This window comes from Vigna angularis, chromosome 3 (assembly GCF_016808095.1).
Source record: "Vigna angularis cultivar LongXiaoDou No.4 chromosome 3, ASM1680809v1, whole genome shotgun sequence".
Taxonomy (NCBI): Eukaryota; Viridiplantae; Streptophyta; class Magnoliopsida; order Fabales; family Fabaceae; genus Vigna; species Vigna angularis.
Window position 1 is genome coordinate 1,026,783 of NC_068972.1, and position 18,026 is coordinate 1,044,808.

The 18,026-nt window shown below is 33.1% G+C and overlaps 2 protein-coding genes and 1 non-coding gene across 3 annotated transcripts; 1 reads left to right on the forward strand and 2 right to left on the reverse strand.

The window, feature by feature from the left end:
* Positions 1-799: 799 nt before the first annotated feature.
* LOC108326318 (aluminum-activated malate transporter 12-like) lies at positions 800-4,927 on the reverse strand. The gene is made up of 6 exons (XM_052874743.1): positions 4,525-4,927; positions 4,232-4,372; positions 2,703-2,975; positions 2,228-2,349; positions 1,984-2,127; positions 800-1,534 (listed from the first exon to the last, which is right to left on the reverse strand). The coding sequence occupies exons 1-6, from the start codon at positions 4,811-4,813 to the stop codon at positions 950-952; spliced, it is 1,554 nt and encodes a 517-aa protein (XP_052730703.1). The 5' UTR covers positions 4,814-4,927; the 3' UTR covers positions 800-949.
* Positions 4,928-6,759: 1,832 nt separating this feature from the next.
* On the reverse strand, positions 6,760-14,288 carry LOC108326317 (uncharacterized). The gene is made up of 7 exons (XM_017559747.2): positions 13,561-14,288; positions 13,297-13,399; positions 13,137-13,202; positions 9,462-9,635; positions 9,256-9,352; positions 7,227-7,363; positions 6,760-7,129 (listed from the first exon to the last, which is right to left on the reverse strand). Exons 1-6 carry the CDS (start codon positions 14,120-14,122, stop codon positions 7,238-7,240), a joined length of 1,128 nt encoding a protein of 375 aa, XP_017415236.1. The 5' UTR covers positions 14,123-14,288; the 3' UTR covers positions 6,760-7,129; positions 7,227-7,237.
* A 1,787-nt stretch (positions 14,289-16,075) lies between these two features.
* Positions 16,076-16,226, forward strand: LOC128196047 (U4 spliceosomal RNA). The gene has a single exon (XR_008248147.1). It is a non-coding gene; the product is annotated as a U4 spliceosomal RNA (small nuclear RNA).
* Positions 16,227-18,026: the final 1,800 nt, after the last annotated feature.

Here is an 18,026-nt window from a genome sequence, read left to right on the forward strand (position 1 = left end):
GTAGCTTAATGAGGCATGCTAGTGTGGAATTGAAGGGCTTTAACTGAATAAGAATTCATCTTATTTAGCAATTCTTTCTAATAAAAATTATGATGTCAAGGTATTAGCTGAAAATACCTTATCCAGTAGAGTATTAGCTGAAATTTTTTATTGAAAAATTTGAATTAGTTGTGAGATTTTAATATTATTTTAAGAAAATATTATTAGGTGGCAGTATTATGACAATTCTAACTAATTTTAACATGATTTATAATTAAGTGTTGTCAATTTTTCTTGTAGATTAAATTTTTTTAATGTATATTATGTAAAGATTAGTCAAAGCTATATATAAGTAATAATTCAAACTATCTGATAATTTCACCATATTAAGAGTTTCTTTGAACCATTTAAAATTTGTTATATTTCCTATTATTTTCTTTATCCCTCTATCAAAGTCACAACCCTAGTTGATAAAAAAATGTCTAGATACACCAGGTTAGAATGATCATCATAAGTTGATTGGATGATGAAAAGTTTTGCAATGATATTAATGTTTAAACTCAACCTTTGAGTAAGAATACAACTCAAAACCTTTCTAAATACCTCTCATTTCAGAGGTATGTGTATTCTTCTTCACTTACAAGGGAGTGTGTGATTTTTCTTTCTTTATATTTAATCAAAGATTGTAATTTTTTCACTTAATATTTCTCTAATTTTGCACATAGTTTTTCCTTATCAATTATAATTTGTGTTTGAAGATATTGCATATAAATTCTTAATTTTCTTACTTCTAAAGGGATAAGGGGTGATTTCAACAATTATTTCTTAACAGACACACTGTTATCTTTCTGATCTTGCAATTAAAACATCTGTTAACAGAGTTGTTCATTTCTTTATTACATGTTTTCTATCAGAAGACTTAAAACTACATTACTGCTCTCCCCACATATGCCTTATTAATACTCCCTAGTTAATCAAATGCATAAGAGGGCAAGTCATTGTGAACTATCTTTGGTTTCTCACAACTCACAACAATCTCATCTTCATCTCTGAACTCTCTAAAGCGTGACAATTTGGCCAAGTCATCAACTGCATCTATAACATGATCCAACTTTGCCACCATCTCCACAAGCATAGAAGTGAAAGCTGCAAAAGGCAGTGCTTCTGAAAACTCAAGGCTTGTCATCACAATCTTACTCATCAGTGGCTTCAAAACCTTCTTGTGTCCCTCCACTGACATTTCACCAGAAAGTTCTCTGGATTTGTACTCAAACATGGAAGAACAATCACTCCTAACACTTGAGAATGACACTCTAGTGTCTTCTTCAGCATGTGTGCTTCCACCAAAATTCTTTGAGCCTAGAAATAGTTGTGGTTGGGATTTCAACTCATCGTTCAGATTTTGTAGAGCTTCATTGATACTGTCAGACAGTGCTTGAGGGGAGAATTGACGCTTATTTCTTATGCTATTAGCTAGATCCCTCAGTGCTTTAGACACTTCTTCTGCAAGTGTGATGCAAGAGTCTTTGTATAGAGCTCGAATTGATCCTGGGGTCTTAATTCATAATTAAGGCATGTATTAATAAATCATAAACATAACAAAACAATAACAACACTTTTATACCAGGATTTGATCCAACCAACTATTGCAAACATGCTAGCCAAGAGAATCATGTTTTTGACCTCTTCATGTTTACTGATACACCCAACTCTCAAGAAACTGTTGCATGTCATAGCTAATTTCTATGACATTATTAAATCTTTTTCAGAAACTGAAAAATATAATTACACACTGCCTAAGTTGGTAAGACTATGGTTTTAGACCATGCAGTAGTTTCTGTATCACTATGTCATTTGCTATATCTAGAAAATCATAAAAGTAGAAAGTAGAAACACATTTTTCTAGCTACAATAGTCTCTTTTGGTACCTATATGTGTATCATCTGTAACCTTTTGTTAGAGTAATATTTGTTTTCTGAATTATTTGATTGAGATATATAGTACCTGAATTTCAGACATAAGACACCCATGTAGTGCAACAACAGTGTAACTAAAATGGAGAAGAGTAACCCCCACTACTTTATATTGCCGCCATGGAATTCTGTGCCAATAAGTTGACCATCTTGGCTCCCAACTTGCTTGCAGTGCCTGTTTAATTTCACAGTCCTATAAGATCTGCTGCCACAAACAACAGTAATTTTGGAAATGTTCAACTTCACTATCAGGAAAAAAAGGTCACAAGAGTTACCAGTGTTTCGTCTTTAGATTTAGAATCTAAGACAGCCTTGTAACCTTTGTAAATCAGATCATCAGAAGCATCTTCTTGAGTTTCTTGATTTTCAGAATCATTAAAGTATCTCACAACACAAGCTGCGTGATTATTTGGACCATCAATGATATATATGTATATTATATATATTGAATAAGACAATAAAACTATACGATGATATAAATCTTGTTAAGGATTGAACTTTAGTTCTAACTACATCTCACGAAATTTAACATCATGGTCTAGTCTAACAAATAACGAAATTTAACATCATGGTCTAGTCTAACAAATAATAAATCTTGTTAAGATAAGATCTAACTCATGATTATGTTAAGAAATAAATTTTAAATTTAATTCAATATTACAAAATCAATTTAAAATTTACGTCTAATTATATGTTATAAAATCACCTTATACGAGATCTTGAGTGTTTGTTTAACATAGTATAGAATACCTTGAACAGAGTTGGCTAGGCCTTCGAGCTTTGCTATGGTGGAGTTATGGAGGTCTTCCCCTGACCAGTTTGGGAAAACCAAAAGGCTCATTACAAGGCAGAGGCCACCACCAATGGCAATGGTTGCTATACGATCTTTTGCAATTGCCCAGACATTATCAACTCTGTAACTTGATACAGTTATCAAATTGAAAGTCAAGAGAAATATCATAACACCATAGTCATAGTTCTTCTTGATATGGGGGATGAACCTCACATAAGTAGTTACAACTCCTGCAGATAAAACAATTCAAATGTTGTGGTTTGATCTGCAATTATAAGTTTATATGCAATCTCTCAAGTAAACATAACTTTTTTTTTGTTTAGTCACTATATCAAAACATCTAGAAACAGCTATCTATATATAAAGTTACCCTTCTTTTATGTAAAAACATATTTAATAGTTTGTGATATTTTGTCACTCTATAATTTGAATATTAGTAAATTATTATTTTTAAAACCAAATTTGGTTGGCATAAGTAGTAATAATTTGTACCTCTAAATAAAGTTGCAAGTCGAAGAAAAAAAACTAAAAGATAATATAATAAGAAACTTTGAAAATAAAAATACTTAATCAAGTGTAAATAATTTGTGCTGAAATCAGAGTGTCTTTTATTATTTATTCAATAATAAAATTTCATATATAGTAAACTTGGTTATCTTTAGAATAACTATTTTAGAAGATGTATCAGCGGGGTTTTTTTTTATCAATTGATAATGTAAAATAATTACTTTTAAAAAATAAGCTCACTTTTATCTGTGATTGTGATTAATGTCTAATGAATTATAAATAAACTCTATATATTTTTCCCACAGTGCTAGCAGTCTTTTTTGTAAATAAATTTTAGGAAAAAGGAATAGTACCTCAAAATGCAAAAACTTTAGCAAGATGCAAGATATATATATTTTAAGAATTCACATTTCACATTTTTCACAAATTAGCAATTCAGCACCCTTTATATATATATATATATATATAAGAAAAGTAAGAAGTGGGAACACCATGTGGTGAAATCTAACGAGGTCAATAGATGTTTGTTAAAATCAAACATCAGGATTTTTTTTAATAAAACTAAACTCAGTTTTAGTTTAAGAAAATCAAACTCAAGCTTTCATTTAGATTTAGTTAAATAAATTAATCAAGTGTTGCAGTTTTGCATAGTCAAACTTAATATTTCAAATGTTACTCTTGATTATATATCTTCGATCTTACAAAATTATTTTATTCTTAAAAGTGTTATTATAGATCGAAATTATATTTAAATTATTTTTAGTCTCGATTCTTAAATAATTTAAAATTTTTAAGTATTTGAGTGGATAAAAAGAGAAAAAAATATTTTTAACCTTGAATTTTAAATTATTTAGAACTATTATTGGATGTGATAATATGTAAGGGATTTCCTTATATATCATAAATTAGTTTTATATTTAGTAGGTGAGAGCCGAAAACTAAGCATAGATTCAGTAATGTTATAAGTGATCATTCTTACCTAAAATAAAAACTGCAGAACCAATGAAAACAGCTTGAAAAATCCGACCAGGGATGTCTGCAACATACTCCACAAGAAATGCCAATGATCCTGCCAAAAGAGTCCCCAACCCTCTATTCAGTCCTTTGCCTAATGTTGCTCCTGCATCGTAAAAAGATTGAATTATACCATCTATAAACATCATAACCAAGATGGGTTGATCATACTTTTGATCAAGTTGTGATTTGAGTTTACGTTTAAAATTTTCTCTACAAATAGTATGTAAAAAAACACGATAATGTAGCTTGGCTTACCTACTGTGAATTCCATGACGACAACCACAGTAAGAACAGCTGACATGGCATTTTGTCCAATCCCTTCGAACAAAGGCTTTATGAGATACAGCAAAGAAACGAGTGTCAAAGCCAACCCCACTTTCAAGGAATGGATCACCCTTCTTGGATCCTCTTTCCCTACTTTCACTGCTGTTCTCCATGCCAAACCTGTAAATCTTCTCACTCTCTCACCAACACTCTTCACATACTTCCAAATCCAATCACTTCTCATGCTTCTGTTGCTTGCATAGTAATTCGTTTCTTCCATGGACTCTGAATTTCAAACCTCAACCCCTTAACAGAAAAATGGCTATGTTAACGTTTAAGCATGCAGAAGGTGACAAGGAAGGAAGAGTGGTTAGTAAGAGGATATGTGGAGAAAACCAGCCTCAACACAACTGTTTGTTCATGAAGTAACCAGAAGCATAGATATATAATAAAGGGTATTTTGTCTTTGGTTACGTAGCATCGACAATATGTAGCACCACTTGTTATCTTTTGCATGACTTGTTTATTGTCAGATAGAATTATTTAGACCTGCGTGTGTGGTTTTTAATTCTGACACATCATAGCAGGTTTAATGCTAATGTTAATTCTGAAGTTGACAATTGCTGGTATCTACACATTCGTAATTGTAGCTCGGTAGAATATTTTATGATGGTGTGAAAGAGAGCGAGTGAGAAAATGAAAAGAAAGGAAGAGAGATTGTTCATATGTGGAGAGTGAAAAACAGTGACAATGTCGCTTTGAACACCTTACAAATCTTCACTTGAGCCTGCAGAAAGCATTTGCAATGGAACCAACCTTTCTTTCCTCATTATTCCCTTCAAATTAGCTCAAACATACCACGTTAATCCTCTCTAATATTTGCATTTCCTTCCATTCTAACATTATTAACTCGAAACGAAACGAAAAAAACTAAGATTTAGGACTGTCACATAAGCTATATTTTGGGTTTATTCTTAAGTAAAATGATTGTTTGCTAGCAATGTGGTGAGGTTATTGCTTATGTATGTATCTAAGGAAGCGTGTGATGTTCCCATTGAATTTGAGTTGATTTTTACTTATTTGCAACAGTAACTTACTGGTTTTTTATCTTCAATTTCTAGTTGAGTGACGTTACTTTTGGATACAAGCGGTACAAATGTCTCATTGATACACCTGTTTCTCTCTATTTTTACTCATACATCGTATCATAAGCAAAAACATGTTACAATTTTTTTCAAAGTTACCAAGCAGATTTTAAAAATATTATGAAAATGACAATACACTAAAATCGTAATAAGCTAACACGATTTCACAATAAAATTATACCAAACTGACATAACTTATCTATCTTTGTATTTTTTCCTTAAAATCTATTTGGTCATTTAAAAAAAAATAAAATTTCAACATCACTGTTTTGCCACACTTTAGTGTCACTTTCTTTGACAATAGATTAGCATTTTGGTGTCTATATCCAGATATTACTTTTGTTTTAATATATTATTAACATGCGAGACAGCTTGTCTCTTGGGCTTATATTAATTTAAAATCAATTCTGCAAAAAAATCCCACTCATATTAGCTGTGACAAAAGCAATATAAGCACCTAATGTGATGATAAACCACGCAATTTGGTACTATGAGCGCAGGAAGGTTAACAGAATTTATATGAAAAATTAAAAGTAAACAGATCAAGGAAAAATGTATTTTGATCATATGAAGTTGCACTAGCTGCTTCAGTCAATCATCAAGCAGAATCACCCCACCTGTTGGGTCAAGTTCCAGACACCAGCCGCAGTACCCTCATTCTACTTAAGGCTATTTACTTTATAATAAAGCTTGTCTTTCAAATTTTAAGCTTGTGTATTTTTACTTTTCCTGGTTCAATTTTTTCCATGTCATTTTTAAAGTTTTATGATGAAAACTACATGTTTCAATATTTTGATTAGATAAACTTTGCAGTTATGAAATTTGTTAGAAATATTTACTTTTAAATATTTCTTATCCAATCCTTGAAACTCTTGACAACACTTTCATAATCTACAGAAAATGTCATTCAAACCCTAAGCTTTGAGATGTCAAACTAATGAGGACTTGTGATACCAAATTGAATAAAGTGAAAGGGAGTTTAACTCTGTTAACCTAATCTTTTATTTCCAAAATCCGAAATTGTTGATTTTCTCATTAACGTTTTGGTAAACATTATATAACTGCTACTTGAGTCCAAAAATATTCTAAGAGTGGTACATGTATATTGCCCATTGAGAATTGAGATGTTCTACTTAATTAATGATAGCCGAACTAGTGATTTGAAAATTTGTATATTATTCTACAAATTTTACAATGAAGTTGAGATCCTATCATCCTCCAACCGATCTCAGGTGTGACTCAACGACAAGTCACGGTGGATCCCATTAGCAAATAAGAACTCGCAGATAATATGAATGGAAAGAAGCAATAAATGTTGCCATTGCACAAAAAGCCCACCAGGATAGAGACTAAGGACCTCATAGGGCCTGAAACATCAAAATTCTGTCATGTCATTGTCTTCAAATACTGATTCTTTGCCACTAGAATTATGCCAAACATTTCTGCGTATCCTACATTAGAAGATCATAAAACATTTTATTCACTAAATGTTGGTAAAAATAAACAACATTGGTAAAATTAAAAGGGGGAGTAAGGAGCCGCCTTTACCTAACATTAATTTACCGGAACTCATCGTGGTAATCACCATCATCATCTTCATCATCGTTGAAAATAGCACTATAAAATACATATGGGTTTTCAATCATCTCAGTCAAAGTAAGACGCCCATCCTTGTCCTCATCTGCCTGTCATAACATTATTTCAGGACTTAATATAATGGTCACTGATGAAATAAATGTATGATGTTATGCAACAGGTGTTGGTAGTGAGTATTGAGCTATCTCTGTCAGTATTAACTGCTTTCCTTAACATTATTATTACAATGTTTAATGAGATGTAACCCAACAGGTGAAGAAGTGCATATTGAAGCCATCGTTAAGAAAATTTAATCCAATAGTAGCATCTAGTTGAATGATCTGTCATGTAAATCATGCTCCACAGATATAACTCCGGAAAAAGAAAAAAGCACAAAGAATGGTTTACATATAATATTCAGAATACAGATTGATAAATACAAGGAATGCAATGCAACTCAGTTCTCCCAACAAAGAAAAGAAAACCATCCCCTCTCCCTCTTAAAATATTATAAAAGGGGCAAGGTTATCAAATTAACATATATTTCTTCACATTGTCAAATGGCAGATAAGCCCCCCCAGCTCTCCCACAAAAGTGTTAAAAGTGTTCTTTCCCTTATCTTAAAACTCTGCATATCTACTAAAACAAGTTTTCTCAGCACATGAAGTGGAGATAAATCTTGCTGCAGTGATCTAAGCAGTTAATATATCAAAATTGAGACATTAATTGATGACCATGAGCAAAAACAAAATGTGCATTTTCAACAACTAAAACTGGAAATTAGAGAGGAAAAATGGATTACAAAATTAATTTACTCGATAAAAAAGTTCTCCAACAAGCTATAATAATAATATTGAATACAAGCAGACAACAAATTTCAATTATTCTCATCCAGAAAGAATGGGAACTCATTAATGAATGATTTAGATTTTAAAGAGATCAATCAGAAAGTACAATAATCAGTTACTACCTAAATATTTTCAAAAAATAAGGAATCTTTAGTGATTAAGAGGCCAAGTCATTATGCTATCACCAATAAATACCATATAAATTGGTTACAGTCAAAGACATTATTGATCAATAAAAGATAGAACCATCAAGCTACAGAAAACTGATCAAATTTATGATAAACATCAAATCAAGTGGGAAACACACCCTTTAAAAGGGAAAAATCATATTAAATATCCCACTAAGAATTCCGTACTGCTGGATGTGAGGCTTAAAAACCTCGTCCCAATCCCAAGTCATTGTCACAGCACCGCCCCTGAGAACTGGTTCATTCTACAACCAACTATCATAACAATTGATAAACACTTCAGGAACCTGCCTCTAAAAGCTAGATGTTAAGAGAGGAAAGTCAAATGCTAAAATACTCCTTCCCACTCCTCAATGTGGGACTTAGAGACCTCAGCATACCTTTTAATTTATTATAATCTAATACCTGGGTTTCTATCAAAGCAAAAAGCCATTTACTCATAAAAAGGAATGTATGTATAAGTACCCAAACAAATGGGGGAATCCATCTTCAAAAAAGGGGTATTAAGAGGGGAGGAACAAACACTTGAGTACTATTTAACAGAACCATTTACTCATAAAAAGGAATGTATGTGATAAGTACTCAAACTAATGGAGGGATCCATCTTCAAAAAAGGTGTATTGAGAGGGGAGAAACAAACACAAGAGTAGTACTCAACAGAACCTCTGTTCAAATTAACTCTGAAACCAATTGATAGGTACACAACAAGCACTAGAGGAACCAACCTTCTAAAGCCAGCTATTGACAAGGATAATCAAACACTTAGATACTCCACCAAGCATCCCATACTACTTGATATGGGACTTGGACTCCCCCAAATATCTCAGTTCCTATTAGTATGTAATCCATGTTAAGCCAATATCAATTGAATAAATCGTCTTTTGCATGATCGGATGACTTTAAAAGAAAGAATAAGCACCTTAGCCAACAAGAAGCCTGTAATTACTGTAAAGTAAAATGGAGTACCTGTGAAATGATGTAATCGGCTTGTTGCTTTGCATAATAATGCTCAGATGGATGGAGTTTCTCAATTATGGACAGTAGTTCAGCATCTGACAAGTATCTGCAAAGATTGAGATGATAACCCAAAATAAAAAGATAGTATACAGTTAGGAGACTATTACAACAATTCAAAGAAAGTAGACTAATGATTGTAATACAAAGGTGAATACCCGTCCCCATCCTTGTCAAGCTGACCAAATAACACTCTGGCTGGAGCATCCATTGAATTATCAGAATGATTCGAGTAATTATGACTTTCATCATCATAGTTTCTCACCAAATCAAACAACCCATGGAAAAATTCTTTAAAGTTGACCTTTCCATCTCTGTCTGTATCTCTTTCCCTGTAAAAAAAGAAATGGGTAAATTAAACAATAGTAAGCCAAGACAATCATATAAATCAGCTTATTGCATATAAACTAAAGATGGAATTATTGAAAGTCACATATCATATTCCTTTCTATCAGGAACACAAAATCCAAATTTACTTGTTTAAGGTTAAGAATATGGAGTTATTGAAAGTCTAAAGACAACTTATACAATCAGAAGCCTAGAGACATAAACAATAAAGGATACATACGTAGATAACACAACTAAGATATGTATCACAAAATATTGTTTTAGACCAGAATACCATAAGATATCTTCTGTCAACAGCAAGCATGTACATAGTGGAGATATATGTGTATAATCCAATATTTTGGAAAAAAAGAAAGAAAAGAAAATTATCTAAAGACTAAACACTGTCAGTCTCACCCTTCATAGGTAGAAAGCTGCATACGATACCCAGACATGCAAAAATTTATGGTTAAAAAGAACAAGTGTCCATGTATCAATTAGAGAATTCTATTTACTTATCTTCAATGTGTATAAATATATAACCTGCAGGGTTTTTTTCATTTAAGCAATTCATCAAAATATTCAGTCTTCATCTAAGACATATGTGATAGATTCTTAGTCTGCTTTGATAAAAAAAAAAAAGAAAAAAAAAAGAAGAAGAAGCAAAAGATCCAAAACCAAAATCAATTCTTTCATTTTTATTTTGTTTGTTTACAGGTTGGTGCTAGAATCCAATTTTCAATCTCTGGTCCTCAGTTTTGTTTCCCTGCGGTTTGACAAGAGACTGGGAATTTCTCATTTGGGTACATAAATCTTTCTCCTATAGGAATGTTTCTGATAGGATATATACCCAGAAACCTAACAGTTTCCCTAATGAAGATTTTGAAGGAATGAAAGACTTGAGGTCCTTGTTTAATTCTAAGCCGTGTTTATCAGTCCCATGTGTGGTCGCTTGAGACTGAAATAGCTTATAGTTATCTACTGTCGTAATATCGTGGTCATTCTTATGTCAAATGCAATTATTATAAGAATAAATATACAGTTATATTAATAATTTTTTTTATCAAATTATCTTAACTGTCAAATGCTTAATGATTAAGTAAATAAATCTATAATATGCAGTATTACTAACACAAATCATATAGTATGAAAAAACTGATTGTTAAAATATACGAAGAAGATATTCATTAGTATCTTGATTATATTATCTTAACTAATTAGTTTCTATATTTTCTTATAAAATTAATTTTAATCCACTGCTAGTATAAAAGTTTACATTGCCAAACTATTAGAAATTATGTTTAGGATAACTTTAGTTATAATAAAAGTCAGCCAAAATACAATACAAGACAATGTCTAATTGTTGATAGTGCAAAAACCATTCACATTGTCAATAAATGCATACTATTCACTCTTTTCTTATTATCTCCTAGGAATGCTTTCTGTATTTCATTATTATCTCGTTATACTTTCTTTTTGTAATGATACGTAAAAATAAAGGGTTGGTGATTTACACTTTGCATCACATTACATGTCACTATACGCAAGAAAAATATTCAAATTCTCTACTCTGTCAGCTTCCTCCTTCAGTACCTATACACCATCTGTAAAGCCTGGCAACCTTACTGAGATGTCATCTCAAGATTGGTAGTTAGCAACCAAACCACCAATAACATTCAAAGCAGCCATACACTTCCAAATGCTGTTTTCCTGCACTTAGGTCATCCCCAGGGACAGCTGTCATCTATTGCGCATGATGCTGCATCCGAAAGACTTTCTTGTCAATTATTCATGTGCCATGCTTGTCTCACTGTTCTCTTTTAGATCTGTGATATTTGGAGTTTGAACCTCTATTTGGAGGCGTCAATTTAGGTCTGTAAATTGGAATGTCGTTCACCTTCTCTTACTATGTCTAGCCCTTTTTCACCTTTGTTCACCACCTTTTTAATGCTATTTTGGCCTTATTATTTTTGGTTACTGTTTGACTCGTTTACAATTTACATAGCTAGCTAGCATGGTATCAAGTGCCAGACACAGATCCTGCCTTTGGTCCTAGATGTGGTCTAGCCCTGCCAGTTTTTGTCCTAAGTGCAATTTGGCTCCAACTTTTGTACTGTTGTTAAATAGCCATTATAGTGATGCTCACAATAGCATTGCAAAAATCCTACAATCCGCTATTGTAACTCCACCATTGTGCAACTTCCCCAAAAAATCATGCTAATGCAGAAGTGATGGTTTTGAGACTGAGAAGTGGGGTCATGGTTTAGATATGGGACTACCCGTGGCTTTTTCCCCAGTACCAATAATGTCCCACTTACATAGGAAGTCTTCAACCTCTCCTAACGGAAACATTCTTCATGCAAGGAAGGACTTCTATACTCCTCGATTAATGTTTTTCACCTCCTGGATCCTTCTATCACCTCTGGAAAATAGAGTAGTCTTCAATGAGTTAGCAACTGAAGTTGAAGATGTTGCAACCTCATTATAGATTTTGAGGACTAAGAAGGAGAAGAAATAGAAGGAACAGGCAATAAGGATGATGATTATTCGGAGGAAGAGGAAGAGGAACAGGCAAAGTAAGATGAACAGATATTTTATCTTAACATTTAACTTCTTTTTAATGTTTCCATGAACAATTGACTTTTGATTTAGTATTATACTAACTATTGTGCAACGTTTCATTCGCATGCAACTTATTTTTTTTATACTCTGTTAATTGATTTATTTCAACTCCTATATGACTTCCACTTCTTTTTTTCCTGAAATTATTTGATATATGATGTAGAAAACTTTTGGCTTTCCACTATACACTATCAATAACACTGAGTTTTTGTTCCAAAAGCGACCTAGCCCCCACCTGTCTTCTATCCAGAATGCCTTCGCTTGTCTCCAACCAATGTGGTCATGGTGTTCCTTTTTCCATTGACATTTATTTCGGTGACTTATTTTCTCCAACGAGACATACAATAATAAGCTAGTAAGGTATTGACTGTGATTCATATGAGCCCCTATTGTTATCCTCGTTGATGGTGATTTCTCGTATTCCACTGATAAGACATGTGGTGATGAATTCCTTCCTTCCTTGGTAGTGCAACACTCCAATATCTCAAGCATCCTTCATTTGACTTTTCGTTTGGTGGAGCGCAACTTACATATTCTCTTTTCCTTGAAGGGGGATTTTTATAGCATAATGAACTAAATCTTGACAAGGAGAATTAGAACAATATTCAGCACACATCATCTTGATTGTGCATTAGAATGATCTAGTAAATTTTAGAGGATTGGTTTACAAGTTTCTTTATCATCCCATGATTTCTTTCTTTAGTTAGGATTACGATCTAGTATTAGTGTAAATAATTATTGTTAACACATCACGAATTCACAACACAAAAATATTACCCAAAGTTTCTATTCTCTCTCTATACCTAAGATATAACTGATAACCCTGCAATTTCAAGACTGATATATTGAGCCTTCATATAGACTCTTTCTGATATTTGAGTTACCTGACTTCCTCCTTGCACAACCACTGATGAAGCTTAGGGTTTTTGCTGTCCGCCGGGTGCAGAAAGCTAGGAAAACCAAAAAGCAAAAATAAGGAAAAGTGGAACGGATCATCATGGGTTTAAAACAAACAAGCTTCCTAGCAAGTAGTAGAGGCCTCACTCATTGAATTCGGTCAAGTTTAGAACACCATCTCCGTCAGCATCAGATGCATTAAAATGCTCTTCTTTCCACCAACCGATATCATAACCGAAAGACTCGTTATCTGGTAAAAATAAAAAAACACAACATTCAATAGACAGTCACAATGATTAATCATCGGTATCTAAACACACGGCGATCTCAAGTTCAAATCCATAGCACGCAACTACATTAGTCGATTATAGTAGTGTTACTCGGATCTAAAGGCTGGAAAAGGGGACAGGCCTGCATTTTGAGCCCAACTGGGAGGATCGTACTCGGAGAACGAAACAAAGCCATCGTGATTCTTGTCGTGAAGCTCCATCTCCCTCTGGGTGCGATGCAGGACCTCGCGCTGTGCCTGGTGGAGGTTCCACTGAGTCAACTCGTGCTCGGTGACGAACCAATCGGCGGGGTCCACGTCGATCTTGGGGAACAAGAGTATCAACCTGTTGGTGACATTAAACTTGTCCTCGTCATTCAGGTAATCCTCGGCGTCCATGAAGTCCTCCCACTCGGGCTGGGACTCGTGAGCCGGGGCCGGGTCCGGGTCCGGGTCCGTCTCCAGCTCCGGGTGTTTCTGGTGGATTACCTGCTTCTCCCACTCCTTGTCCTCCCGGTGCCGCTCCAGCTCCGCCACCAAGGGGTCGAAGGCCACGGCGTGGTGGCGCGACGGTGCTAGGGTGAAGTTGGAGCGGAGCTTGAGGCGGCGGTGGCGGTGGCCGGAGAACTTCTTCGGTGAATGGGAGAGGAACAAGAGCAGCACCGCCGCGACAACTATGTAGACGAATATCAACGTTTTGGCCATCGCTAAGGGACAGCCACCAGATCTGATTCTGCAGTTTCCAATTCAATTCAACTCGATTCTCCCCGCTTTTATCCCTTTTTTAAATCTCATTTCCACCTAATTACCATTTACCCAAGTTTTTAACTGCGCTCTCTGATTTTCGTTTTACCTTTCAGACTCTTCCTTTCTGCTCCCAATTACGCTTTTTCTGTTTTTCTCTTTCTCTTTCTATTCCCATCCACCGTTAACGATTTCTTTCTTTTCTCTGAAAAGATACACTTAATCACTTCCTTAATTCTTAATTAATTAAGAAATAAATTAAATTCTAACAACTTAAATCCGGTAGGATTATTCTGCATGTCATTTTTTAAACTATTACTATTATGGTAAGCGATACTGTTTTTACAATTAATGAATTTAATATTCGGGGTCGTAATACAGTACTTAATGTACAATCTTAATTAACTCAAATTTATAATTATTGCAAAGACTGATAACTTTATTTACCTTCATATTTTATATATGTTTTACTACATAATTGCGTGATTCGTAAAGTGTTAAGGGACCACTAGCACATCATGACCTAACTAAGTCAAACTTCACATTTGACTAGGTTTCATCTTTTTGATAGGTAGGTTAAACGTGACAAGGATCGTAATTATACACATTAAAAATGTAAACCGTTATAACAATATACAAAAATTAAAACTGATATGTACAAACCAATTTAACAACTACTAGTTTATGTGCGTATATAAATTGTTTTGAACAAAATAAGACATGTTATATATATATATATATATATTAAAAAGTAAAATGTTTATAATTTGTGGAAAAATGAAATATATTTTTAAAAGAACTTTGAATTATTTTCATTTTTAAATATTATTAAATTATAAGTCTAATTATTGATACCAAATAACTTCAAAAAATTATTGATCTGATTAACAACATTGTCAAGTATGTCTCCGTATTATAACATTTGTGTTTATATGTTGACATGAACATACATGACAACATTATTTGTCATATCAGTAATCCTTAACGTTGTTAATGACAATGACTATATTCTTTTGTTTTTAATTATTAAAGATTAAACAATATTAAAATTTTAGACAAAAATAAAATTTAATTTCACTTCATATACTAAAAATATATTTAACCTAATGAAAGAAAAAAAAAGAAGAGAAAACCATCTAATTGAAAAATAGATCTACCAAAATAGAAAGCATAGACTAGCAACAATTCCTCTGAGAACTCTTATTATGTTGGTGTGGCTAAAGCTAGAGAGGAGGAGAGAGATTTGGGCATAACGTGGAGACAAGTCCAAGAAATATATTTTTGAATCCAAATGATGGAATGTATATTCTTAAATATATATATATATATATATATATATTTTAGAATATATTTTGGAATATACATTGGAGAATGTATTTTTTAAATATATTTCAAAACATATATTCTGAATGTATTAAAAAATAAGGTGCAGAGGTAATTTTTAACTTTTTATTGTAATTTTAATGAGAAATAATTTTGGATTTATATATTGTATTGGGGTGTAGGAAGAAAAAAGCAAAGTAGATGAAGAAACAATCCTATTAGATGAGCTTATAAATTGTAAATTTAGCCCAGCCCATCTATAATGGGTGAATTCAATGGGTTGAATCATCTAAAACAAAATTTTAAAAAAGTTTTAATGTTGCAGAATATACAATTGCAGAATATGCAATTAATCATTTGAAAATAAGTGAATCATATTGAGGAAAAAAGCAAGAGATTGTGTTGTTTTTCTCATCTTCATCAGCTTCTGCTTTTCCCTTTGATAAGAAGAAACATCGTTAATCATCAAACATCTTCAAGTGATTCTACAGACTTGAAGTTAGCAATGGCTCAAGTCCCACATGGATTAAGACAAAAATTGAAACTGACAGAAACTACATTAAAACGAGTTTGCATTTTTCTTAGTAAAGCATCTTTGCGCTTGGGGCAATGACGTAGCTAGTGAGGTTCTAACCGAGGCGCGTCTATTGCTGGTTGAAAACTATTTCCAAACCCCCTCTTAGGCCTGGGTTCAGCCTAGGCCTTCGAGAATTTCTGGAAGGACTCCCTTAGGGGTAAAGTCCTGCAATTTTAGTTTAAGAGTATTGCTAGCAGATGTTTGGCCCTTTTTATGTAATTGTTTAATTAATTATTGATTGATTAAAAAATAATCAATTTGTTAGCTTCTTTTATTACCCTTGTTTCCATGTAATTGTTTAATAGTTATTGATTTGTTCAAAAGTAATAATTTGTTAAGTTCATTTATTATTTAAAATTTTAAGATTATTATATTTTCCGGTTGTGTGGGTTGCTTATTAGTTGGTAGAAGCTGTTGGAGTTAGTTTGACTAAAAGAATTATATTTTTGGTTCATTTGAAGCATATCTAATTGAATTTCCTAAGTCCATTTTTTAAGGTTGATTTGAAGCTTAATTTGTTGAGTTCGTTAGTTTATTCAAAATTAGATTTTATATCTTGTTTGATGAATTGTGACAATCTTTAACAGTTGGTGACACAGGATTTCTTTAATATTAAAGTTACTTTAAGTGAATGATGTAACGAAGGGTATAAAGTATCTTTCATAAAGTTAACTTATAACTGCAAACTGTTCTTTGATATCCCCATGAAACTGTACAACTACCACAGTGATGAAGAATTTGCCAATCTTCTTTTCCACAGATCATTAATTATATTAAACACTCATCTTTACCACTGTCACCACGTGACTTCTCAGCAAGCTCACTTTATGACATGATATTACATGTTATTATTCTCTAAATCCAGAAAAAAGCACTAAGATTCAACTTGTATTTATTTTCTGGTTTAATTTCCAAAACAATATGGCTCTCCCTTGGTTTGGGTGACAATTTTGCAATATATTAATATACAAGATTTGTTTCCTTCCATCTGTCACTGTGGAATCATGCTTCCGAAGATATAAAAACATTTGTCTGGACACTGGTATTGTTTTTTAAGAGGAAAAAGCAACCAAACAGTCCAGAATATTATCTTAACTAGCTGTCGTTCAGGTTATCCTGTCAGGACCTCTTTTTACCAATCAAGGTTGCTGATGATCCGAGGTTGAGTCATCACACAAAATCATCAGCTTCAAAAGTCCGTTAACATATATTTTGTCTGATCCTACCACTCAATGTAACTACTCAACCACAATTTCAATGCAAAGTAAAAATTTCTTTTCATTTCCTTATCAAGATCTAATTTTCAATACTATAAGGGACATAGTCTTTCACAAGGAGTCCAAAAACATCTTTCCATGTGAAGGATTTATGAAAACCGTGCCTGATTTTCATTCAAGGACTGTGGTTTTTTGAGAGTGTAAGTATTTTTCTCCTTCCTTCAGTTTATCTGTTGAACTGGCTTTACTTGATCAGTGTGTTTAGGGTTTAAGGTTTACCTAACACTGAAATTGCAGTGAGACTGGGGCAAACATGTTAAGCTTAGCGGCTCATAATTTTCAAGAGGGCATACTGGAGAGAGTGTTTAAGCACTTTTTCAGTGAGATGGAGAGAGAGGCTATTGAAAGCTTCCAAGTGTTATCTGTCCAATATATTTTATCAAGAGTATGAACCAAGGCCTGAAAATTTTGACTTTTGGTTTATAGGTATCCTGAAATATCCAAAAACTATGAAATATCTTCAGCAGACATTCTTCTTGGTTGAGTGGTAACAACCACTGTTTGAGGTTGAAGCTTCATGTTGATATACCAGAGCTGCTAAAAAACATGATAAATGACAGTTACTATTGAAGATATTGGACTTTGTCTTTGATAAAACCAACTTCATCGTTTTATCCATTGTGTTGGATGCATCAAATTAGTCTGTGACAGCAAATGAAGGTGCCATTTGAATTGTAGAATTGGTTGC